The sequence below is a fragment of the Anguilla anguilla genome, chromosome 3, assembly GCF_013347855.1.
Source record: "Anguilla anguilla isolate fAngAng1 chromosome 3, fAngAng1.pri, whole genome shotgun sequence".
In the NCBI taxonomy this organism is placed as follows: domain Eukaryota; kingdom Metazoa; phylum Chordata; class Actinopteri; order Anguilliformes; family Anguillidae; genus Anguilla; species Anguilla anguilla.
Window position 1 is genome coordinate 45,635,065 of NC_049203.1, and position 27,756 is coordinate 45,662,820.

The window sequence follows — 27,756 nt, forward strand, 5'->3', positions numbered from 1 at the left end:
GTCACTGGTTCTTTGGTTTGAACAGTACTAGTTAGCACTTTGCAAATTGGGAATGTGTTTACTGTTAGCAGTACTGGTTAACACTTAATGAAGTAAGAATGTGCTGTTAACAGTGCTAGTTAACACTTTGTGAAGTGGGAATGTATTTGCTGTTAACAGGACTGGTTCACACTTTATTAAGTGATGTTGTATTTTCTGCTAATAGTACAAGTTAACACTTAATGATGGGGGAATGTATAAATGTTTAACAGTACTGGTTAATACTTTGTGAAGTGGGGATGTGTTATCCTGTTCATTTGATAAATGCTGAACTTTTTGAAGTGAAAGGAAAGGGAAGCTGTTATATGAAATAATTTAGTGTGTTTTTGTTTTGGGTTTCAAAACTTTATGTTTTCATTTGTGCTTTTCCCATTGCCGACAGCTCTGAATGTGTAAAAGAGCAGTAATGGTCCCATTATCCTGACTCAATGTTACCGTGAGCTCCCGTTCTCCTTGTTTGAAAGTAATGAATGGGGACAGCTGTTCTGGTTCAGTTGTTTAATGAATGTTTTCAGTAGCTTCGCAGTAATAAAAAAACAGGAATTTCCTATAGGGAGAAAACAGATCTGAGCATCACAGAATGTGGAACATTACTTTTAATGAAAAAAAGATGTCAGAAGCCGGTAATTGGCACGTTGTAAGGCAAATTATGACTGGCGACCGTTAAAAACTAACAGAAGCCGACTTTCCAATGTCACCTTAATGTGACATCGCATTTGTTGTGCATTTGTTATTTTGATGAAAGATTATTCAACAGACCTCAAGGCTCGTGTATCAGGCATGAAACTCGCAAATAGAAAACTAATCTCACACTCACACGCCCAGCTCTGAGATTCTCTCCAGTTTCACTGAGAGCAACTGTGCTGGCTGTGCAGCAACTTAGATGGCAAAATTGATACATTTTAAAACTGAAAGCATATTTTAAATGAACTGTTGTGCAGCACCCCCTCTTCTCTGCCCCGCAGCAATTTGTTGCCACCCCAAAGCTCATAAACAATTTCTCAACCATCCCAGGCATTTCGATTTTGGAAATTTGAGATTTACAGTTTTGCCTGAGAGTTGGTGTGGGTCTGTTGGTAAAAAGGCTTCCAGACAGACATTGACATTCACTTCGCAAAGTCTGTCCCTGTCTATCTATCAGATCTCGCCAGGTCTGGCCTTAGGAAGTAATCTGCTGCATCTCTGTGAGGATAAGAAGGCTCATTGTATTGAAGGCAGCTGTCTATGTGCTTAAAGCCTACACAAGACATTCTTTTTTCATGCTGTACTGTATTTGCAGTTCCATGCTCAATAAATATGCCTTATTACTGCTGCATGCTTATGGCGTGCTTACATTCCTCCATTGAAATCTTTTTTGTTTCTCTGTGTGGCCCATAACCACTTAATTTCAGATTGCAAATGTCCATTAGGTTCATTCTTGGATATGGATTGCTATACAAAACGTGCACTCATTGATTATTTACAGTATTGTGTTTAATTCATGGTGGGCATATGGAGAGCTAATTAGTGGCATGAAGCTTTCCCTCAAATATTCTCAGCCATTTTCATGACGCCAGTGTAATAATAAAATGTATATGTCTTATTTTAATATGTAATTTTTTTGAACTGTGGAAAGCATTTAACCACAAAAATGTTGGCCTTGTTTAAAGTGGTTTGATACTTTTATTATTGTTATACTTTAAATATTGGTATTATAGGAACAATAGAATACTGTGGTTTGCATTCTTTGTATTCACCAACCTGGGTTTCCACAATAGTAAGGGAAGGGATATGTTTCATTTGAGAGAGACATTTTATTACCTGTGTTGGTAATTGTTGTGCCAAAAAGATTTTGGGTCCTATTCAATGTAATCTGATCAGTCCTGGAAAACACATATGCAGGATAGCAGCATTAGCAACATTTTCATTTGCTATAGTCCCCATGCTGGAAAAGGGCTCTAACTTCCACTGGGAAACCTCAGTGAGTAAGAGAATTTGGCACGGTACACAGAAATACAATCCTCAGCAGAGCAGTCAGTAACATTGGGGTTATTGTATGTTGGAGCAAGTACAGTCCAGCTGCATCATTTTCTGATCTCCTTTATGATAGCATTCTTAAGAAATGGAAACTAAGTGTGAAGTACACAAGGTCAAAATGGATTGTTTGGCTGATCTGACAGTGGTGCGATCTTGTACACTGGATGGGGGCTGAGCTGAAAGCAGCGCTCTGTAGTGTCTTGCGACCAATGGTCAGTTTCAACTCCCCAGAGTATTTTTTTCACAATTCTGACTGGCAAACTAAACCCTTTCTGATCCCCAGAAGCCATGTTGGATCTAATAGTGCTGAAGTGGGCATTTTCTGCCTGAACGGGATTTCCCAGGAAGTGCAGGGAGTCTGCCTTGCCCTTTCTCTTCCTGCAAGCCAACTGCTTTCTCCAGAAATCTGTAGTAACCTCCCATGTTCAGTTTACTGACACGGAACAGCAGGGTAAGGCATTAAGAGTCATTCAAGGTGAACAACAGTAATCATTTTTGTATTAGATTTGGCTCCAGTAATTAAGAATTTCTTAAATCTCCAATAACGTTTTTGTAGCATTTTCAATTGCATCTCATTGAACATTTTATTTCAATAGTCCTGGTTAGCAATGAAAGTGAATGAGGTTTCATTTAAAAAGGCAGAGCTATCATATGCTACCAGTGACCCTCTGATTTAAACAAACTATTGTGTTTTGCTGTGGAAAGAAAAAACAGTTGATTGGCTCAACCAAATAAAAATAATTTACAGGTCATTGCAGCCTCACCCATTTTGGGGTTCATGGAACCTCACTCTCCCATCACTTGCCCAAGTCATCTTTGGCAACAAATTCTTGGCCTGATTCTGAACAGTGTGAACCATGTAATTGGTCTTTTGTTGCGGATCTGGATCCGTATACAAGCCTCAGTTATCGTTCCAAAGGAGATTAGCTTCAGAATCCATGAAGCTAACCCCAAAACCAGCAAGTTCTTATTCCTGTGTGGATTTTCCTGCAATACATGAACAAATCTGCAACAGATGGCATCTCCACACATGTATGCTGAGAGGTTCAGAGGAGGAAGCTGTGAAGTGCCTCGCATTTGGCCTTGGAAGATATACCTTATGGCAGTCGAGGGAAACTCTGCAGATTCAAGCAGGAGATCTGGCCCCAGTAGCTCTGGTCTGTGTGGAAGTGCCACAGTATGAACAAAACAGAGCTGGTGCAAGTGCTCCTCTGTGCATTAAACGTTTTATGTTTGCTAGTGGCAGCAATGTCTCCACGCTCTCATTCACCTCCTTCTCCATCCTCCACTTATAATGTATTTGTACTTTTAGTCATTTACTGTAAAAACATATTTTCCTACCTCAGTCTTAGAGCAAGATAGCTAAGTGTGTGTTTAGCACTGTGCATTCTGGGCCCGCAAAGCATTGTGCTTTTGGAGCTGAAATGCCAGTGTGGTGTAGAGTAAGACTGAAGACCAATAATACTTGGACATGATACTGAGCCACTTTGCGCTCTGTGCAAAAATAAAAAAAAGTCTACTCTGCTCCACTCATGTGCTCTGGTCCGTCCTCTGAGCAAACAGCTGTTTATTTGACCGATCGGCCCTGGCCTCTATATTCCCTCTAGCTCCTGACTTTGTAGTCATTGGTTGATGCACTTCAGTACACATTCTAATGGGGCAATTACTTGCCAACTGGCTGACTGCAGAATAATACAAAAAAAACTGTGTGACAACAAAAAAGGTTTCATTCTGTGACCCTGAACTTATGATTGCTTTTGTAAGTTTGTTGATGAGCAATACATTGGTTGCAAAGACAGCAGCAAAGCTGTCCAAGCCAGCATTACCTGCCCCGAACCTCAAGTGCTGGAGATGCTATACATATTTAAAGGGGTAAATGGAATAAATGGAGTAAAGGCAAGAGAATTCAGAGCTCAAAATACTACAGCAGGGATGTCAGACATTTAGATGATAAATTGTCACTGATTATCATTTTTCCATGGCCTAAATTGGCTGTAGATACTGCACCCAATGACTTAAGTTAAACATCTTACAGGAATGTGTAACTTCACAACCAGGTGTAGGTCCTGCTAACAGTGTTTCCTAAAAGGAGACAAGGCTCTCTCTCCCCCCTTATTTTGGGAGGGGGGGGGGGCGTGCCTCATATGGTGATGAAGCCCTGAAGAACGCAGAGACCTGCATTGAGGGCTGGTCATTATGCCCTGAGAGTGGGTCCTGAATAGACCCCTTAGTGCTCGCTCACCCGTGAAGACCCACTCTCCTCTGTCCCCCCATACAAGAGGAGAAGTTCTCATGAACCCAACCCTGAGTCCCAGCACCTTGCATGTTAATAACAGGGCAAACAATACCCCCTTGGCCACGCCAGAAACTCTCTTCTTGGACTGCCAACTACTAACGAGTTGGACGAAGTTTAGTCTACTAGTCTACTGAGGTGAGAAATGCTGTATGGACAAGTTTTTTTTACTTTTTTAAAATGTTTTTAAAGAAGCACTTTTTTAGGGGAAAAGTTTGTCTGTAATTTGTTGAAAAATATGTAATTCTAATTATGATTCAATAGAAACATTCAGAAGATGATATCCTGCACAAAGGACTCTACAGGCAGAACTTACAACTTTCACTTTGCGCCATTGGGGATGATTACTAGGTCAACCCTTATCATTTATGTTCTGTCAGCATTACTAAAAACTGCTCTTGTTCACTCCTTTCACACCCAAGTAGAATGACTAAATAGTTTTCATTTGGCATGGTAACAGTGTCATAATGTATTTGATCCAAGATCTGAGAAGATTAACCACAACAAATGCATTGTTTATGACTATATGAACAAGATGGAGACTTTAGGAAGATATGTATAATGCTGTACAAAGGGAAACATGCTTCATATGCTATTTTTCTATTCTTCAACAGAGAATGTAAGGCGATGCTGAATTTTTCTATTAAATTTTTTAAAAATACATTGAGAGGCAAAATGCATCATTCAAGCTAGTTTTACAGGACTCGAGATTATGCCTTATTTTCAATAGTTTTCACATGAAAAAGTACAGGGTGGTGTGGCTGAACCAGTATTTGATAAACGTTTGCCCATATAACCTTTTAACAATGTAGACACATTTTACAGTTAAAAGAAGCAATGTGTACACCTTACTCAATGAGACAACTGCACTGAATCAAACTACTGCGCATAGCATGGGATCCCTTCACTGCCCCTGCTAGTTTACTACCTCAGAAACCTAATTTTGAATAGACCTTCTGTAAAGCATTAATAACAGTAAGGAAGTAGGCAAGGGGGCCAGATAAACTCACCCGTAGAGTTTTAAATGCCACTCCCTGAGGACTAGACCACTGGAAGGCTATTGTACAGCACTCAAAATTAAACTCTCCTCTGGCAGTCACCATATCTAGAGACAGAGAGTAGAAATGCAGCAGTTTATAAGCTACATCCTGTCGAGATCCCCCTTGTATATACTGTACGGGTCTCAATCCGATGGGAGAGACATGGTGGTATGCTGTGGGGAAACGCATGGAAATTAATGGGCAAAACATCACATACAGGATGTGCTTTTTCCATACATAAATATATACTATTGGCCCGTATAAGGATTACTGGTGTAATGGAAACTGCTGCAACTTCAGCATTGATGACCATCTCGTGTAAACAAGAGAAGATCCTAGTTTTGCCTCCTGTGTGGTGGGAACTCAGCCATTGGACATGTGTTTGCAATTGTTTGGTCCTTTCATCTTCTAAAGAAGCCGCTTTATTGGACTGCTCAGTTTCCTGGTTTCTGGGGAGCCCAGCGTAATTAGGACATGGTTTTCATTTGTGCAACAACTTTGGTCTTTTTAATGACACTGGCAGCCATTAGTTTGAAGGAAGTTGGACGGAAAGACTCACTGGGAAACTTCCTTCATCCACTTACCACGTGGCTCACACCCACCCAGCGCAACACAGCAGCGATGCGACTGTGTGATGTAGTGTACTGTGCCATTGCAAAATCACAACTTTTTAGAATTTTTGTGTTGTGCAGTGTTGTGTAAAATTCACCATGTCTTTGCCATGCATTTCCATTCAAAATTCCACGTGGGTGCACCGTGGCTGGAATTTTGTAAGAGTACACTACCGTATAAACGCTTTATATCGCTGCACTCACATTTCACGGCATTAATTCTACCTCAAATGGCCCCAGTGCAATTTTAGCCTTCAGTTAGACTCCTTGTTTTCCAATGTATACTACTGCATAATAGCAGACCAGTGGACAAGTGTTTTTTTCCCATACAGCTCCATAATTTGGTTGAAATAACATTGTTTTAGTACCACCGGTTAGTATAGCACATGTATGGGTATGTATGCATTCAATGTTTTTACACTTTCGGTGTAAAAACAGTGTACAGGCATTGTAGCAACACCGTACCGGGATAGTAGGAGCAGGTTTTTTCACCAGTTTTTCCACAATTGCTTTGCATTGAAGCAATATCTTTGTAATGATGCCTAAAATGTATGCTTGATAAAACAGAAATATTTTATGATATAGGCATTCGGCTTGATTTTGACTGCTGCTGTTATTATTTTATATTCCTTTCACTCTCTGTACTGTGTGACATGTTCATACCTCTCACATTTGAGCTGAGAGTTTATTTAACTGAGAAAGATTTAGGGAATTACATGTGAGAGATGTCTTTAGACATATATTAGATATCTGTGGCAGAGTACAACGGGGTTTGTTTATCTTAATGGTGTTCAAAGTGACATAATGTGAATCAGACTGATGGCTCTCTTTCTAAGGGGATTTCATACAGATGATGATTACTTTGTTTTGAATGAGTTGTTGACTATGGAAATTTGAGGTGGCCATGCTGGTTTTATTCCTCTTCGCATTCTATCAGTACAAAATAGTACAAAATTAAACACATGTTTTTTCTTGCTGATTAGAAGGTTACTTTTGTGTATGTTGTCTATAGACCCTTTAGGACACCCCCCTCCTCTCTCTCTCTCTCTCTCTCACACACACACACACAAAACATGCCCCCTTCATTTTCCTCCCTGTGGTTTTAGATCTCTGAGAAGCTTCCCCCACCTTTGTCATTAGCATGTTGCATGATGCCTGTGTTTTGATCCAGTCAAACAAGTAGACCTCAGATTTGTCTTTGTTTCTGTTTCTCTCTCTCTGTCCCTGTCACTCTGTCTCAGTCTCCCTCTGTCTCTCTCTATTTCTCTCTCTCTCTCACACACACACACACACTTGCTCGCTCTGTGATTCCTCTAAAGGGCAATTTCCCCCTTTCCTTTTTTTCTCTCTCTGAAGGGGGTCAGCAGATGGAGGAGGGGGGTTCGATCAGATGCTGTTAATGTATGCTGCAGGAGCAGGGGGCATATGGTGCGAATCAGACTGGGGAGCGTCCCCCCACCTCCCAGCCCCCCCTCCACTGTGGTCCGATGGGAAAGAGAGGGTGGGGATTGTGCGATGACATGCATTCTCCCTCTGAGCAGAGAGCAAACTGGGGCTTTTATCTGCACACTGCCCCAGTAAAGGGGGGAGGGGGGGGTATTTCTCCTCCATACATAGCTTCCCCCTCCCCCCTGTGATGTAATAACTCCATTCCAATGTGGCACCTCTTAATTGTTATTCATTTGGAGACTTCTCGCCAAAGAAGTCTTAGATGACAGGGAAGGGAGGGGGTAAAAGGGTGTGTAAGTATGCATGTTCATCTATGTGTGTGTGTGCTGTGGAGGGGAGAGGGGGGGAGTTCATTTCATTCCCACAATATCCTGTCTGACACTACATAAAGAAAGTGGAGAACAAAAAAAAAATTCCCCCTAAAGTGAGATTAGGAGTGACGTATGGCCAGAGCGTTAGCTGGCAGAATTGTCTGTTGACCACTAAGCTGGGGAAAAGCCGATCGGACAAGACCTTTGCATCTTGGAAAGGGATTGCGATATTCCGAGGAGCGGCACGCCACTCAATCAGGGGGAGGGGGGGGGGGTGAGGGAGCAAGAGAGAAAGAGAGCATGTGAGTGAGTACGTGAGAGAGAGAGAGAGAGAGAGAGAGAGTTAGAGAGAGAGAGAGAGAGAGAGAGCGAGAGAGAAATAGAGCATAGAGTAAAAGTATCTGTAAAAAGGAAGCATTTTTGGTGGATTGGGTCAAGCCAGCCATGGAAACTACACCAGAAGAGAACCAAGACCAGAACCAAGACACAAAAGGTACCAGTAAGTCCGGACAAAGGGTCAGCTTAGGGTTTTCCATAGAGGTGTTTACAAAGAGGTTTAACCTACTTGCGACTGCTTTCGTTCATGCAATACAAAGCAGGGCAGCCTCATCCGTTCTGTATGGCGGAATTCATTCAAACAATCTCTGAAAGGATAACGCACAGAAAATTAATATGATGTTATTGTTTAATTTTCTGATGAGTAGAATCAGAGGGGGGCTTTGCTGTGTTTTATGGGGCATGGTAAATGTCAATTTGTTCAGTCTTAAGGTACAGTGACTGTGATTAAAATCCTCATTGACGTGAAAAAAAAAAAAAGTATTTGCCTGAAAGGAAATTGCCTTTGCATCTGATGGAAATATTGCATTTAAAATGAGTGTACTTTTGCACCCCAAGTCATTGCATTCCGTTAATTCTCCGTGGTGACTGTTCATGACAGTGGCTGTACAGTGCGTCTCGATCTGTGCAGCTTATATGCGAGAAGATTAATGTTGCATTGTTACCATTGATGTCGGGGCTGTAATTGTGCAGGATATTTATGTGCCGTCATTAGCCGGAGTGTATTTATTTCTCCCGTGTGGGACATTCATAGACCCAGGTTGAAAGCCATGGCTGACCGGTCGGTTTGTTGTTACGATGCACATAAAAAAGAGCCTCATTGGGGGGGAGGGAGAGGAGCTCAGCACAAAGACAAGCGCATCATCGTACAGATACACGGCAGCCACGATTAATCACTCTGCCGTGACAGGGCTGTCATCCGATTGCAGCCTGACACACATTTTTACACACACACACACACACATATGCACACAAATGTGTACAAAACACATGCAAGGTGCATACACACACACACACACACACACGAGGAAACATGCACACACACACGAGCACAAAACATAGGCAAAGCGCACACACACACTCACACACACTCTCATACTGCTAGGTCCAAAAAATCATGGTGCCTTTTTCCAGACATAAATTAATACAGTTCACATTTTTCTTGTTTTATGTACAGGTTTTTATTTTGATGTATGGAATACATGTTGCTGTTTTTAAGGAGTAAATAAATGAAGGGAAAGATAGTCAGGAAGTTGGTCCATGACTGAGTGCAGGACGAGTTGTGATTTTGTAGCTCGTCATGTTGCATTTAAAAAACAGGAAAGAGGAAGTATGGCCATATAGCTGTTTCAAAAGATGGAGCCAAGCTCTGGTAATTAATTTTCTCTCAGCATCATATATGATAGATAATCTGTTATCATGACTCATAATCATAATCCACCATGTGAACCATTCAATTTCTTCTTTATACAGCATTGAGTATCTACCTGGATTTTCACGTGAACAGCTTTATACTATGGATGATTATTGGAAGCATCCATAGTATACATGGTGAAGAGTGGCGCTTGAGTGTACAGTATTTGGTGTTGAGGGAAACTCTGTTTCTTCTCCTTCACTTATGTCACCAAGATCATTAGTGCAACCCCCCCCCCCCCCCCAAGAGAGTCTATATCCCATCAGCCCCCACTTTGCACAGAATCCAACACGGAGCGAGCCATCCGTTTGACTCCCAAATATTAATCCTCCCCCCATGTAGAGAAGTCAGGAGGAGGGAAATGAGAAGGTCTTTGTCAAATAATGGTTCAGCTCTGTGCCCTAGCAGAATTGAAAAAACAACAGACAAACGGAAACCATCTCTTAATAAAGGCAGAACATTGGTTTCAGATGAATTGAGAGTGCTATTCTTAGATGTGAAACCATAGGAGGCTGCTTTCTTGGAGGTGTTTTGTGGGGTGTGATGGGGGAAGTGTTAAAGATCTTCATGGAGAGGATGAGTGGGAGTTTGTGGTCATGTGACCTCTTTGAAAAACCAGCAGGGTGTTTGGGGAGGGGGCAGAATGGATATGGCAGCATCCCAATGCATATTAACTGGGAAGATTATGTAAGAGGCAGACATTTTGTTGTCTTAGAGAGGAAATGCATATTTTACATTCATCTGCACTGCTACATAGTCTTTGCATCTCCGTTTTGGCTGACGCATTCTCTCACACCTGGTTCCACTACAGTTTCCCTGCAAGTCTGCTCCATTTGATATATTAACAGGGAATACTGATGTTGTCCATAAGATTATCACAAAGAAGAGGATATAGCTGATGATATTATTATTTTGATGACATTGTTATGCTGTGCTTATGGCTATGGGCTTCTTCCTCCTCTTCTTCTTCTTCTTCTTCTTCTTCATAATAATAATAATAATAATTATTATTATTATTATTATGATTATTAGTTTTTTTAGTAGTAGTCATTGTTATTCTTGCTGCTAACAGTACTAGCAGTGGCAGATAGTGTATTTGTAGCAGTGGCAGTTGTAGTACCACTGCCTTAGTAGTTGCAGTATACCAGTGGTAGTCATAATAGCAGTACTAGAATACAAATTAATTTTTTTCTGGAGCAATTCGGGTAAAGTACCCAAATCATCAGCCATGTCTCAACTGGTGCTTTCAGATGCAGTCCAGTGATCCACACTTCCAAATTAATTAAGATTTTTAAAAACCTACAACTGAAGTCTGAGTGGGAAATCTGTAACGGTGATAACAAATTCTCTGATAAAACACACAGAACTCAATTTTCACTTTTAATCCATCAGAGGGAGGATATTGCAAAGATGGAATTGGATTTTTGTCTCAGTAATTATACAAAAGCTTTCTGTCTACATGCGATTTACTCCTGAGGGATAATGGTGTGATACAGAAGTGAAATTAAACATACATTATCGGTCCAAATAGCAGTGAACTCCGTGCCTCTGTCTTTATGGAAATGGATCACTAATATTGCAAGAAAAAAGATGAGTTATTTCAACCTATTTTTCTATGTCAGTGTCATAAATTTGGACCATAGTCGCCTTTTTGTCTTCCATGTTGTGACTGTGTTTGTTGTTTTTGTTTGGCTGTGTACTTTGATCTTTAACCAAAAAATGTAATGCATGAGGTCCCTCTTTGAGCTGCACTGTCACATGATTTCCTTTGTGAAATAACAAGCAAACCAGTAGCAAGTGAGCTTATGTAAGAGTGAAATGATCTGGGTAACCTTAATCTCAAGCCTTTCTTGCTAACATAGCTTCAAAGTCAGGGGCACAGAATTGGTGACATTTGTGTATGGAATTATTTCATGAACAAAGAAAGGGACAAGAAGAAACATATATGTATGTATATATATATATATATATATATATATATATTATATATATATATATATATATATATATATATATATTTACAAACACTGCCCTAAATCCATACATCCCACTCAGTGGAATGAAGAAAGGAAACTTGTAGCATAAGTGCCTGTTTATCGCTATCTTCTCTGCTGAGTAGCTCTTAAGGATTAGAACTCAGCGGCTCAGAAGCAGGCAGGCCTCACAATGCGAGGCTGTCGCGGGCTCTTATTGGCATTGATCTCTCATGAACGGGGCCTTACGAGCGAAGCGGGGGGTGGTACAGGTGACTGGCCGAGGGTGAGACAGCGCGACACGAGGCTTTAGTTCCACGCCGGTGGAAGCGCTGGGGGGGTGAAGGGGGGGACGGGGACCATCGCACCTGTCGGGTGCAGTTTGTCAGAGCCTTCACCTCTAGAGGAGTACTGAGCTCGTAACGCCGTGTGAAGCATGTGGAGCTGAAAGATAAGCTGGTAATTCCTTGACAAATGCAGCACAGTATTTTTCAGTTGTTGTAAATGTCAGTGTTAACAAATGTAGTTGCTAACGTACTGTTGATCAACTGTGATGATCCTCCTTTGTATATGCAGTAGAAATTTTCAAGTAGCAAGACAGTAAAATAAAAAATAAAAACCCCTGGATTATTTTCATAATTTTCTCTGGTCATCGGCTTTAACAGTGTGGGGCGCAGGATGTTTATCGTAGACGACTGCTATTCCTTTGAGCCGTGCCATATCCCCTGTGCTGGGAAGGAAGACGTGATTAATAAATAAACCAGCAGCGCGCTCCCAAAGTGTGAAGGCTTCTGTCCATCTGCGCCGTGGCTCATTGTGATGGTGCAGTGCATGCTGGGAGACAGGATGGAGCTCTGCGGTCGGGCCGCCCTGTGGTCAGGCCCCCAGAACAAGGCGGCGGAAATGGCGGCCCTTGGCCCCACATTGCACTGAATGGCCCTCGCCATGGAGACCTCCAGCCTGATAAACAGGCTGAACACTGCTTCTTTGTGTGTGCTGTTGATGGAGCGCCATACTTTCTTTTTCTTATTTATGCGCTTCTGTACGTCCATATTTTCAGTTTTTATAACTTTTTTTTTTATTGCTGAGGGAGTCTGGCTTTGGCAGCAAACTGTGAATCTGTTTCCCAGCATCTCTCTCTCTCTCTCTTGCTCTCTCTGTCTCTCTTGCTCTCTCTCCCTCTCTCTGCCTCTCTCTCTCTTGCTCTATCTCTCTCTCTCTCTCTCTCTCTCTCTCTCTCTCTCGCTCTCTACCTCTCTCTCTCTCTCTTTAGGAAAGCCTATCTTGTCAGTGTTTTTTCTGCCATGGATGGGAACATGTGAAAGTCATCAGACAAAGAGTAGCCAATGTGATTTTCATTTGGAGCAGTTTAGACACAAGGACCCCTACCTTTTTGTGTGTGTAAGAGATGTGTGTGTGTCTGTGCACGTGCGTGTGTGCGTGTGTGTATGTGTGAGAGAGAGAGAGAGAGAGAGAGAGATTTCATGTCTGTGTGCAGGTGCGTGAATGTGTGTGCATATGAAATGCATTAAATTTGCAAGACTGCCCCTATAAATGATCATAGCTAATAGATATATTCTTTTTAATATACATACAAAGGAAGCATGCTCATAGACAATAAATCCAAGTAATAGCGAGTTAAATCTAAGAGCTGCCCCTTTCCTTCACTTCACAGTTAAATCCACTCACCGCATTATACCTACATTGTCAGTTGGAAATGATTTTGCCTGACAGCTTTACCGAGTGACAGGTTGGCACAGCGGGCCTTCCTTCCAGCTCATGCCCAGTCCTTGGATCTTATCCACTTCCCACTGACGCTCAATCTGTGCATTTTACTCCCCTGGTGTAGAGCCCTTCTTTCCCTGGCAGAGCCACTTTCCATTGCTCATTCCTCGTGATGGAATCTCAGAAGAATGTCTTCTGCTTTATTTTACTTCATTTACTTTTATTCTATCCAGTTCTCGCATTTTGCTTTGTTGCAGGGTGCCTCCGGAAAGATTATTGTATTTGGCAAAAGGTTGACTGATGCCTGCCCAGGAACAGAGTGTAGTTTGATACATTGGCGGCAATACCCTGCATATCTTCCATTTTCTCTGGAATGAGCCAAGAGGTTTCATGGGCAAACTGTGGCAGATATTTGATGTGTATACTGCTTAACATCAACCACATTCACTGTGGCCCTACTCTTATTAATTTATTGTTTTAAAAAACCTAATTTCTCAAGGTGATTTGAGTGAGTATTGTCTTCATCCATTAGGGTTTGCTCTGGAATCTTTACCATGTGTTAGATAGACAGGACTGAGACAATTGCTGTCTGTCCTTAAAGAGTAATTGTCCTTCGTTCATATCCCCAAGTGTGATATCTGGAGGTCAATAGACAGATTGTTAAAACAAAAATTTTACCTGGGAGAGACAAGTCTAATGTCTGATCACTGAGATTATATTACAGGCACATACATATACACACACCCACGTCAATACTATGTGGAATCTGCTGAGTAGATGAATTCCAGCACAGTGGTAACAACTCATAGTAGTTGTATTAGAAGATATCAAAATCTTCTGTTACAGCATCAAGGTGCCTGCTGGGTAGGTCCATCTGCTGCTTTACTGAGGATGAGTGTGGACAGCCGCTGGCTTAGCCCCTCGGCAGACAGAGTGCTGAAAGGATAAAGCACACGAGCGGGCTAGTCATAACACCAGAGGTCGGTGTTGTGGCGTTCGGTGGAATAGAGAAGCTTCCGACGCAGGGGCCCCAGTCAGGCCTCTCCAGCTGAGAAAACACGCGCCGTGCAGATTTATAGAGTTATTCCATCGAAGGCTTTACGTGAGGTGCAGTACAGTATTTGCAGTATTTGCTCTGGAAGCGGGTCTGGAGTGGAGCTGTTTAATATAGCACCGTCTGTGCAGCCCAACGGAGGTGTGACAACAACAAAATGCTGGGGAGGGAGGCGGGGTTCCAGATGCCTACAGAGCAGCGGAGTTTAACCCAGATTTAACAGGATGAATGGGCCAGTGATCAAAATGCGAAACCAGATAAAGGCAGGCCATTACTCTGCGGAGCAGATAATCAGTGGGCGGGAACATTGATCTGTGTGTGTGTGTGTGTGTGTGTGTGAGTGTGTATGTGGAGGAGCTTAAAAGCTGCTGTACAAATGGTTGTGTGAGCGTTCTTTCCTCATTGTCACATGACCCGGGCAGATGTTGACATTGCAGTTTAACCTTCATGCTGATCTGTCAGAAGTGGGACAGTCAGTCCGTGGCACATTTAATGAGCAGCCTGAAGGTGTCCTCAGAACCCCAGAGTGGCACACTGACCAGTTAACAAACCGGGTATGAACATGAAAGTAGCAATTGTGCTATTTCAAGCTTCTTATTAAACAATATACAATTTTCCTTGCTATTATTAGTGGTGCAAAGCGTGAGCATTAAATAGAAACAAATAGCACTTTCATCTATTAAAAAACTCCATACTTATCTTTCTCTATATCTCTGTGGGACCTTTTTAAAATCAACAAGTTGAGTGAAAGTTTAATTAGAAGCGACATAATGATGAGAAAAAGCCGCAGTTTTTTCAAGAAGTATTTTAAGTTGAGCCGGGTAGTTAGAAGCCACCCACTCATCTACAGGCTGTTGCTCCCCTTTCAATGTCATCTCAATGGTGCTGTGTCTTGGTCAAGAGCTTTCAGTTTCTGTATTGACACACATAGACTACATACTTTATTTTTATTTTTTATTTTTCATTTAACCTTTATTTAACTCGGAAAACCCCATTGAGATCAAAATCTCTTTCGCCAGGGGGACCTGACATAAAACACAATTTTATGCTTGACAGTAGACAAAGGAGTTACAGACATGAAATGGAGAATGGAGAATGGAGAAAATTAAAAATGATTCATAGTTACGAAATGAGAGCGTGATATTGTGAAATATTTGTCTAATTCTAGCGACCACAAAAACTTGTGTGAGTGAAACTTAAACTGCTGGAATTCATCATTAAGTGTAGAGTCACATTTTCACATGTGAAAATTGTAGTTCACATTTCTAAAAATCTGTCACATTAAAATTGGAAGTTCACATGATTTCAAGTTACATGTTTTGTTTTCACATGAATAAAAAGCCTAAAATCACATATGAAAATGTCCAGTTCACATGTGATTTTTTTCACTAGACTAAGCACACTGCAATCACATTGACTGAAGCCTTATCCTTCAGTTTGTGTGCTTACACATTTCCCTCATCAAATCATTTGCTTATCAAATGAAGTTTGAGATATGCTTGGATCTCTGTACTACACTGATATCATCAAGCACTGGGAGAGGACATTTTGAATCTTCACCATGACTGTGCTCCTGTCAAACTGCATTGCCCTCTTAGATGTGTGTGTGTGCGTGTGTGAAATGTGGGACGAGTAACACAGCCAGCCTCAGGCATACTTGCTCAGTTGTGGGTAATATGCTGCCATGGCAACTGCTGTTCACCAGCCTTGAGACAATTTCTGTTTGTTGTATACCCTCCATGTTTCAATAAGAAAATGGTTAAACTTTCTGAATATCGCAGAACTAGTGATATACTTGTGATTAAGTGTACCTAAACATTTGCATATTTACATATAAAGAATAGAATGATTAACCACTTGCATGGTTCATATGTGTGTGTGTGTGTGTGTGAGAGAGAAAGAGAGAGAGAGAGAGAGAGAGAGTTGCAAAGTTCTGCATTTAAACTGCTTCTGTGACAAAGCTCAAAATGAAGAGTGAAACACTACAATGATGCCCTGGATCAGGCTCTATCTATGCTCCAATTCCCTCCTCACTCATGAGCAGTGTGTGGTGAGGATCTGCAGTGTCTGGCAGGCTTCATTACATTTGTTGGAAAAACTTTTCAGTGGAAAGAATCACTGCTACTCAATTTTTGCTCAAAGTCCCATCTGGAGAAATCTGAAACTGCCAGCCACAAAGTGGAGACTGAGACAGGAGGTCCTAACAAATGGTTGGAGATTCACGCTGCAGAACTCTTTACTTTGTCCCACTCCTGAAATAACATGTTGGGTAGCTTGTAAAATTGCTGCATTCAGCAATTGCAGTTATTATTGCTGAACGAGGCTCCTTTTACAAGGACTTAATGCAAAGCATAAGATGGCCTGTATTCATAAAAATGAGCCATTTAACTGCAGATTGACAGTAGTGAAGATGAATTGGCCCCTGTGCATCATTTAATTCTGTCGCAATCAATTGGCATCGATTTCCTAAATTCCTTGGCAGTACCTCATTCAACACGTGTGCTTTTCATTAGTGCAGTTATATGCAGTTGATGACTTGCTAGCTAAGGGATGAGATTTTGCAGGCATTAACGTGGATACCTGAACAGGAGGAAGAGTGTGCTTGGGTCCTAGCAATGTTGACTGATTCACATAACTTCAGAAGAAGGTCACATAGATTTGGGAGCTGCTAATGCAGTGTGTGGACACAGATGCCTTTATTGTGAATGCTTTGGCAATGACAATGCTCCAATGACATATAATGACAAAGCAAAAATGATAATTAACCCATAACATCAGAAAAAAGGGTAATGTTCAAAACACTGCTCCTTCCCAAACGATCAGAATTCAGCTTTCTGAAATTATCTGAATGTCATCCTCTAGGGTTTGTATGTAAACAATAAAACATTACAATAAGCATTATAGTAAATATTATTATATTTTTTGTCTTTAAGGGGGGTTCACTCACTGTAATAATTTTCTCAGTTGTGTTTCAAGTGCAATTTGGAATTTATTTATTTATTTGAAGATTCTCCCATTTTCTATAAAACAGCTGTGATACTCCTTGAGCTCACTTTTGAGCAAAATTGCCCATTTCCATTTAAGAACCGACATGTGATTTCAGCGTATGAAATCTGCTGAATATATCACAGTGCGGTTTTGTGCAGTTAAAAAATACAAACTTAGTTGAGTACTTACCTACTTTAGCTGCGTGTTCATTCGAAACCCATGGCATTATGGATCTATTGGCACCAGCCACCCTTATGAAAATGGAATAAAAAACATATTCCTTATACTGTTATATATTAAAATGAAATATATTATCAAGAACATATAAGATATACAACACCTCACAATATATAAGTAATGCTGTAATGCATTTCTTTGGAAAATGCATTACTGTGAACCATATTTATTGTTATTAAAAAATATTCGCTACATATAATTGCAGTAACTTATGAAAAGCCTTTCGGGCCTGTGGGACTACAACATAAAATTTGAATGATGACACTTTGGACATTTTTGGAAGAATTACTCAGAAAAGCTTCTGTTCTGTATAAAACCCACTTAGTCTCCTAAGAGAAATATCACTTGAAAGCAATTATAAAGTGTGAGAAATGATTGGTGAGGGTTTCCATGGAAACTTTTACGTAAGGCAAGCAACACTGCCTGTTTTCCAAGATTTTTGTGGTCTCAGCATGCTGTTTATAAAAGAGCTTAATAAACAATTTGTCATCTGGTAAATATATATATGACCTTTAGTAAATTGATAAATTATGATCCTCATTTGAATCATTCTATTCAAATTAATGTACTGTTAAATCTGCATGCGTATGTGTTAATGTAAAAAAAAAAAAAAACATTCCAAAGGGTTCAGTAGAGTAAAAGTTTGCTTGGGGAAGGAAGGACTAGCCCCAACTCTCTGGCCCCACCCCTTGTGCCATGAAGAGGATTGTGGTGTAATACTTTAGGCTAAGAAATCCATGGCATTGCAGTACAGACGGTCATCTGCTGCTTTTAAGAACTACTGTCTCGCCTCCCCTCCCTGCCCTGCCCCCACTCCCCTCCCTTCTGTTTGTGCAGGTTGCTTTGAATGCTGCATCAAGTGTTTGGGCGGGGTCCCCTATGCCTCGCTGGTGGCTACCATTCTCTGCTTCTCCGGTGTAGCCCTCTTCTGTGGGTGTGGTCATGTGGCACTGACCGGCACAGTCACCATCCTGGAAACCCACTTCTCCCAGACCGCCGCTGACCATGCTGTATTAACCGATGTGTAAGTCACTGGTTTCATGTGTGTCCATCCTAATTGGTCTTTATTTGAATAACATATCATCAAGCCTGTATGATGTTCTCATTAGCTTTTGTCATAACCAGTCATGGAAAGGTATTGCAGTTCATGACAAATGTCATTACACCCATCATTACATAATGCATGCTGGAAAACAAATTCAAAATAATTGATTCAAAATCATTTCCAGCAATCATGGGAATGTTGTTTGACATTGGTTTTAAGCTGTAATATTCTGTCATTTGCTTTATGGTATATAGTACAAGTAACTGTTCTATTTTCAATCCCTTTCCATATATTTCATATTCATTCAGTCTTTCTTTCACATCCAGGTCTCTGTAGAAATTAAATACAATGGACAGAACTATTTTACTTGGTAATTGGTGTATATATGACATACTCTGAACTGTTGAGTTGCTGGTCAAGACTTGTTTCATTGATATACTGATGAAATAGAAATTAATCTGCCACTATTAATAATATTTCCAAGGTATCAGAAAATATGACTTTACATTAAGTCAGTACTTATGAAAAAATTCACATGTGAATTTATTTATTTTAGCATAGGTTATTGCTCTCATCTTATAGGTGGGATTCTTCACGTGTACTCATCGCATGTTGGATGTTCACATGTAGTTTGTGAACATGTGATTTTTTGCAAGGGAAGACATCTGTACCACCTTTGGCTTTGTCTGTCTGCAGCCCACACTCCATACAAATGTTAATGATAATCCATTTATAAATACATTACAAAGATACCTTGTAAGGCGAAATGTGATTGCTGGATTAAGATAAAATGAGAGAAACTCAAAATTACTGTACCATCAGATGTCTAGATGTAACCAATGACATTTTCATGAATATTTTTCTCATTTGTGATTCCATCCTCAGTTTTTTCACATCAGTCAGTTGATCCTGAATTTTGTATAATGCCATTTACACCAATTTGTTCACAAATAGCCAGTTTGTAGGCCATGTTTGTGAGCAATGCAGTGCAAGTAGTGTATTTAATTAAGTTCTCTTAAAATAGGAGGGAAGGGGAATTCTTATGAATCATCAGTTGGCTCAAAGGCTCGAAATGCTGAGCTGAGCAGATTTAAGCAGATGTTTGTCTTTATTACACACATTTATACAGAAATGAGTGGAACATGAGAAACAAACAAAAAAGAAAAGAATATGGCCTGATCTTGGCCTAAGAGTGTGTGTGTGATTTGTCTTCATGCAGAATACAGCTGATGCAGTACATTATCTACGGAATCGCCTCCTTCTTTTTCCTGTATGGCATTATCCTGCTGGCAGAAGGCTTCTACACCACCAGTGCAGTCAAGGAGCTTCACAGCGAGTTCAAGACCACCATCTGTGGGCGATGCATCAGTGGAATGGTACATTATACAGATACTCACAGACACACAACTGCACACAGACGCACATGCACATGCAAACACATGGACACACACACACACACACACACACACTTCATACTTACTCATTTAAGTTGTAAGATCACAAATATATGATTACAATGTTCTTAACTAAACATTCTAATGCTGATGTAACAATCACTACTGGTAATAAAAAGCAATGGAGTTCTAGAACACTGACTAAGAATTTTGAAGAAACAAAACCTACTCCTCAAAGGGTTAATGTGAAAAGTTATGATGACGATCATCATCATCAGGCAGTTGTAATCATGATGAAATGTCTCTGTGCAGTTTGTGTTCCTGACCTACATCCTGGGCGTGGCCTGGCTGGGTGTGTTTGGCTTCTCCGCCGTGCCTGTCTTCCTGTTCTACAACATGTGGTCCACCTGCGCCGCCATGAGGTCACCAGTGGCCAACATGACCTCTGTGGACTCTATCTGTGTTGATGTCCGTCAGTACGGTGAGTGCATTGTACAACATCAGTATTCCAAACCTTTATGGGTTTCACCTACTGCTGCACACATACACAGAAAATGGTTTGGTGTAAACTCAACTCTGTACTTTCTCTATTGTACTGTTAGAGTTTATTTAACACTGAGATATTTTCCGTATAAAGAATTATTTTCAATCTTGTAGAAGGAATTTCACCTGATATTGTAGGGGGTCATTGAGTTACAGTACAAAATAACCTGTCTGTTAAGATAGTTTCAATCTACAGGTAACAGCAATGCACTTTTTGGAATGCATTAAAATTTTACTTGTGTTGTTTCTTACACCTGACAGTGCTTTGGGCATTCACTGATTCACAAGGCAGTGGGAAAGGGAAAGAAAAACAACACTTGTGAAAATGTGTTACTTAAAAAAAAGCACAAAAAAAAATACTCACTGTGAGTTTGAACTTCCGCCTATAACAGGCTGCAGCTCTATACATTATACCAACTAATCACGACAGTTTCTGGCTTGTTCTTCAGAGTCTTCTTCTTTATGTACAGTACAGTACAGTAGTGTACTCAAGTGGGCTAAGGATGGCCTTCCAATTTCACAACGTTCCCTTCCTCCCTCTCCATTGCATATAGCAAATTTATTATTCCAATAAGATATAATGACTTGGAGTATGCTGAGTGCTATACAAGCTTTTTATATAATTAAGTCCCTCATTATGACTTCCAAAGATAATTCTGGGGGGAGCAAGGGTCACCTTCCTAAGATCCACTTTGCGGTAGCTGACTTTTTCCACTGTCATTAAGGATGATTTATTTCTGTTATTTAAAGCTGAGCTATCTAAAATCCGGTAATGGCAGGGTTTAAGGACTACTGAAAGGACTCAATTTTTTTTTTTCCATTTGAGGCCTAACCTTTAGGCATTTCTGACATATATTATAGGTATTATTCCTTGGAATGCCACACCAGGGAAGGCCTGTGGATCCACACTGGGTGATATCTGCAACACTAGTGAGGTAAGACAGCAGGTTGTCCCTTCCTCATATACTTATATACACCTGGTAGATGCACAACATGCATTTGAAAGAATGAAACATACCCAAAAGAGTGCTATTTACATTGATAGAGTACCTCTTATCCAGTGTGGACTGGATAGATACCGTGGAAGATAATACTGTATGAGTCTGGTTAATTGCATCAACCTTATAATACCAGAAACCAAAAATAATGTGGTGTTACAATGCTAAGTAACACATATCAAATGTGCGTTATACTGACTAATTTGACGTTCATCTTTTTTGCAGTTCTACCTGTCGTACCACCTGTATATTGTAGCATGTGCTGGGGCAGGTGCCACAGTTATTGCACTGGTAAGTGTACAGTTCTTATCCACTGTAATCTGCTCTTTCGGTATGACCCATGTCATGGCATCTGCTGATGTAGAATACAGACAGGGATGGGCAAAATGTATCGTGTCACCAAATACAAAATGTCCCCCAAATACGTCGCTCTGGATAAAAATGCCTGTAATGTAAATAAATACATTTATAAACTACAGTGAAAATAATGGATGCATATGATGCATCGAGGCATAAACCATGGAAAACAAGGGGCAACCAACCCTGTTATAGATGTGAAATATATAAACACATATATATTTCAAATACATGCATGAAATAGTGCCCATCTCTCTTGTGCAGTGAACCCCTTGGTGCTCTGGAATTCATTTCATTTCAGTGGCTTTGTTGAACTCTGTGGAAGACAATAGAGATGTTTTTTTCTCAGATTTCCAGTTCTGTATGCAGGAAATCCTTAGGCCTCAGGGCACCAGTATTTCTGCAAAGCAGAAGGCAGTATGGAGGGGTGCTGAATTGTAATGAGGATATGATTGCTTTAATGGTCTATTGGTCAGCTCTCCCTTGGGGAGCACAGAAATGAATGGAGACAGAGGCCACAGAAGCTATGACTGCATATCATCATCAGATCATTTCATTTGCCTGACAGTTTGCATCTCATAGCTTAGGCTGCGATATGAATTTCAGAAAGAACAGAACAGTGCAGTTCTGATTTCAGCTATTTATGTTTCAATGGCAGAATTGCATAGAAAATGCAATAATAATGGAGTTTAATAATAATCAGGGATGAAATACAAAAGGTTGCTTCTAGTACCAGTACTGAATAATCGTGCATTTATTTTATTTTTATAATTTGGATTTGCATTCAAATTCCAAAAGCTGAAACACAGACAAAAAACCTGGGGTTGGCAGATGTATTTTATAACCAAAACAAATGGACAAAAGGTACAACATTTTTGTGTGCAACAGGGTGCAACAGTAACACATGTTGCCGTCTAATCAAGAACACTTCCATGGAGGAATATAAAACATGATATGATACCGTAGACTTTACAGATCTGCTGCCATAGCAGCAGTTACCAGGGCATGAAGGCTGTGGAGGCTTTCTGGTAGGCGAAGTGTTGTCTCACCCCCCTGTGTTCTGTTCTCTTCCACCAGCTGATCTACATGATGGCTACCACTTATAACTATGCTGTTTTGAAGTTTAAGAGTCGGGAAGACTGCTGCACTAAGTTTTAATTCACGTTAAGAGCGCACACAGCAGTCTATGGAGCTGAGTAGAGAGAGAGCAGTCACTGACAACATGGACTAAAAAAATGCAAAATAGAAAAAAAAAGGAAAAATATTCCATTCTCTTCTCCTCAACTTTATAATGTGTAAATAGCAGTTTGTTTTGAATCCAGGGACAGGCCCATTTGAAGGTATGGCACCTGGGTTAGTTTTGAGTTTGTACATCCGGCCATGTGCGACTTCTGCTTTCTTAAAGTGAACGAACAGAGCTGAGAAAAATGTCCCGTCATGTAGCGCAAACAGTTCTGCTTCAACTGAGCACACGTTTCAACGGTCTTTTAATACCCACGGGTTGTGTCATTTCACATTTGCAAGGCAGACAAGACAGACAGATGCATTTTCCATGCTATAGAGAGCTCTCAGCATTCCAATGTGTGTCGAGCCAGGTCCCATACCTTATGCCACTGGGCACCACTTGTCATCAGTATGATGACTTAGACAAAAGTTAAGTAATAGCACTAGATAATAATTGTACAGGGAGGCAACAAGCATTTATGAAGGATTTGTCTACAACCGGAATTGTATTTTTGCTTGGTGTCTGTAGTTTCAGATTATGACTCCACATATATTTTTAAAAAATTATTACTTTCTTAGAATGTAATTTTTTAAAATGAGATGTGCCTTTATAGTTTAAATTGACGGTAGGGAACATCTTTTTTATTCATACAAAAGTTTCCATAAAAAATGCTTTACTTGCCACTATTGTTTAATACTGAGCCTGCATGCCTGTATTTTTATTTTTATTTTTTTTTGTATTTTCTTGATGGTTAATTGTACTTCACATTTCACAAGGATTAAGTTTTTCTTAAGATTTTGAACACTGTAGTTATTATTTTCTCTTTCTATTCAAAATAAACATGCTTTATGTACAAACAAATCACCCATGGCCTTTTCCTTATCAAATGTGTTTAAATAAAGGTTTCAGTGGAAAAGTGTGTGATATAGGACGTAAATTTTATTCATGAAAAAATGCCACGTTGACATTCATTCAAAGCTTGCAGTGGTGTTCGCATTCCTTTGTAATTATACTAACAGCCATTGGTGTAAAAAAACTAAAATCTCAAAGTACACCCATCCCATCATATCCCACTAGTTCACCTCCCTGTAGTTCCCTTATCTCACAATAATAATAATAATAATAATAATAATAATAATAATAATAATAATAATAATAATAAATAATGTAACAGCATAACTTTGTGTGTGATGTAGCTCTACTTGTTTAGCTTGCTTTGCATCCTGACCTGCTCACTGGCCATCCACCTCACCCTTCTCTTCCAGATCCACTTCCTCATGATTCTCTCAGCCAATTGGGCCTACCTAAAGGACGCGAGTCACATGCATGCGTACCAAGACATCAAAACCAGGGAGGAGCAGGAGCTGCAAGACATCCAGTCCCGCTCCAAGGAATGTCTCAATTCCTACTCATAAGGATTAAACCCCCCCTCCTCCCCCCACCCACCCCTCACCCGCCCAGCCTTCCGCCCTCCTCGGCCACGTCTAAGCGCCGGACCAAGAGAACTCACGGCTACTATAACCTGGCAACTGCCCTTGCGCAGCACAGCACTAACATGGCCCTTAACAACAGACTAATCATTTGTCACTGTCGCTTTCTGCACTAACTCTCCAGGGAGTTGACAGGAACCTTTGGTGTGTGTTTCTGTGCATGTGTGTGTGTGTGTGTGTGTGTATACATGTACACTTTTTTAATATTCAAAATATGTCACTGAAATTTTGAATATGTTCTTTTCATGTTATTTTTTTTGTTCTGTAGCCCTTTTCTCCTAACCAGTAATTGCTGGTAATGCTTGAAACATTGCACTATTTTAAAGCAGAAAAAGAGCAAGCACTATCAGATATGTTTTACAGTCATCTGCCATGTGTTTTACAATAACATCAAAAAACATGAAATAATCCCTGTTCTTCACTATACTTTACAGCGCAGCATAATGAGCCTTACAAAACCACAGATAAAGAACAAAATATGTCTTTGTAAAAAATTAGTGCAATGGGTTTCTATTTGCACAATTTTATTATTATTATTCTTTTTTTCAATGTTTGGTCTTGGCTATTAACAAAGAACAGTGGTGACACATTAAGGTGCAGCATTCCTTTAGAAAATAAAATATGCATGTGCTGCTTTGTGGGAATTGTAGTTTTTCATGTGTTGCCTGTGATTAGCTCCAGCAACAAGCTTCTTCTTCTTTTTTTTTTTTTCTTTTTTTTTTTTGAACAAGGTGGTTTGAAAGGTAGTTTTCCTTTTCTGGGACTGGTAAAAGTGATACATTTTAATTCAATTGAATAAAATAATAAATAAATAATCAGTGATGCAGACTAATGCCCTAAAATAAATGCTACCTCAGGTATTACATTTTTCATTCCTTAAAAAAAAAAAAAACATTATATACCATTCATTTAGGTGTCATGTAGTAAAAAATATGAGGTCAATAGTGCAGAATATAACTTGTCCCATTCATCAAAATGACAAATGCATATTACAAAAATGTGCATCTGCAGTGATTTAAAGAAGTGTCTATGAAATCCACTAATTTTGAATATAATGCAGTATCACAGGCTGTACTCCAATTTGAGTTCAGATACCAATCTATGTTACTCTGGCAAAAATGTCTAAGAATAAAAACCGTAAAAGGGAAGGCTTGGCAAAGGATTTCAGCTTTGATCATTTTCTTTCAGAATATAGCCAATCTGAATATTAATATTTTAGTTATTGTTTTAGTTTTAATATTATAACAGCACAATATTTGAAAATAAAGTGTGAAAAAGACAGAGGGAAAAAAAAACAAGGGGATTTGATGTAAAAGCTTCTTTTGTTTATGCTTAATGGTGGGACACTTGTGAAAAATGCCTGCTAATGTAAAATGTACAATTTACTCCAGTCTGTTCAAAACATACTCATTTGTAGATGGTTCTATTGTAAGCAGCTGTTACGTGTCTCTCCCCAGTCATTACAATATATTACATTGCATAGCCTACTCTACATTTTTATCTAGTTATGAAGGGAACGATTAAGATGCATTCTTCGATTTCGATTTAATGCACTGTGCTTTGTTACCATTGACGACTATATGATTATACAGGTTCCATGTTTCTGAAACAGTGAGAGTAGATTGAATGTCAGTGCCCCTACAACCAGATTGAGGTTTGTCACGTGACCCCAGACAGGAAGGGTAACTATGAAAAAAAATACAAGATGTGTACAATGTAAAGATGTTACGAGTCAGGAATATTTTTCTCTTTTTGTCTTATGTTGTGTTGTTTTTTATTGTTTTTTGTTTAACCACAAAAAAAAACTTTAAAAAAAATGTTATTTTCAAATCTCTGAAAATATATTTCGCCATTGTTTCCATGTGCAAAGTTTAAAATACTGACAAGAATTACTGATATACTATCTGTTTTCTGTCCGGTAGAAGAAATGTACATGGTATCTTGATGTATATTCATTATTGCATGGATGAGAGAGAACTTTCTGCGGTAATACAGGTGATGTGTAGTCATTTGTACTGACAAAAATATGGTAGGCAGTGTTTGCCCATTTCCTTTTTTCTAACAGAAAAAAAATCCATGTTATGTTGATAGCATAGTAGTCATAGTTATTAGTCAATTTTTTATGTCTAAAGTTATAAAAATCCTGTATAGTACCAATTTTGTAACCTAATAGTAAATCAATATTTTCTATGAGTGCCAAGGGCTTCCTGGTGGGTTATTTGCTTAAATAATAAACATGTGTAAAGAAACAAAAATCATTAGTGCACTGAATTATATGTTGACAGCTATGGATTACCAATGCCTAACCCACAACTACAGTGTCACATCAGTGACAGCAAATCTGTGACTGTATCGGTTTTTCTTTGAATATTTAATATCATCTAAGCAAAACATGCTTTATTTTCTTTAGACAATTGCATAATGGCTTTAAATGGTCACTTTTTTGTTTAGGAAAATATTTTGAATTCATTTCCTGATAAGCTGGCACTGTTTATTGCTAAATATGTTTCTGTCCAGTGAAAAATTGGGAAGACACTTGTGTAAAGAGAGAAAAAAAAAAAACCTCAAAACAGTGTGGCCTTCCAGCAGATGAGTGAAATGCCAGCGTAGACTGAGAGCAGTCATGTTACATTATTGGCTTCCATATACCATTTGGTTAAAAAAAACTCAAACGTACATCGCAACTTAAAAGACATTTGGACACCCTTGGACACTCCAGCAACCAGCCTAATAACTGTGTTTTTTTGAAAATCAAAATAAATAACTGAATTCTACTTAAAGCGTGACTCTTTTTTTCTGCATGTGTGTATGGGTTTAAAATAACACAGGGCCATGCACATTTCTGTGAACAAATTGATGACAAAGTTGTAGCAGACTACAATCCAATCACACATATCCATTTAATCATATTAGAAAAATGTGATAAGGAATTAATGCTTTCAGACAAACATGAACACAAGTTCTTACTATAGCAGGAAGTTTTAAAAGGAAAACATCCTACATTTTCTCTGGTTATTCATCTCATACCATATATTCTCCTCTTGGTTATTTTTTTCTGACTAGGTTCTCAGGGAGAACAGGACTACTGAAAAACATGAAAACCACACAGTACAGTATGCTGCAAACTATCTATTCAGGTATCTGATCTTTAAATGCAGAAATGTACATATGGGTGATTTAATATTTAAAATCTTGGGTCAATATGCCACAACCCCATT

The 27,756-nt window shown here is 39.6% G+C and overlaps 1 protein-coding gene across 3 annotated transcripts in view; it reads left to right on the forward strand.

The window, feature by feature from the left end:
• Positions 1–27,100, forward strand: part of LOC118223907 (neuronal membrane glycoprotein M6-b) — a 48,970-nt gene extending 21,870 nt beyond the window's left edge. The window contains exons 1-7 of one of the 3 annotated variants that reach the window (XM_035410971.1): positions 8,083–8,252; positions 18,324–18,510; positions 19,751–19,907; positions 20,238–20,406; positions 21,330–21,403; positions 21,692–21,757; positions 24,314–27,100. In XM_035410971.1, the coding sequence (XP_035266862.1) occupies positions 8,204–8,252; positions 18,324–18,510; positions 19,751–19,907; positions 20,238–20,406; positions 21,330–21,403; positions 21,692–21,757; positions 24,314–24,463 (852 nt within the window). In that variant the 5' untranslated portion in view covers positions 8,083–8,203 and the 3' untranslated portion in view covers positions 24,464–27,100. Of the gene's footprint in view, positions 1–8,082; positions 8,253–18,323; positions 18,511–19,750; positions 19,908–20,237; positions 20,407–21,329; positions 21,404–21,691; positions 21,758–22,900; positions 23,965–24,313 lie in introns of those variants that run through there. The other 2 variants (XM_035410973.1, XM_035410972.1) reach the window with 2 other exon arrangements.
• Positions 27,101–27,756: the final 656 nt, after the last annotated feature.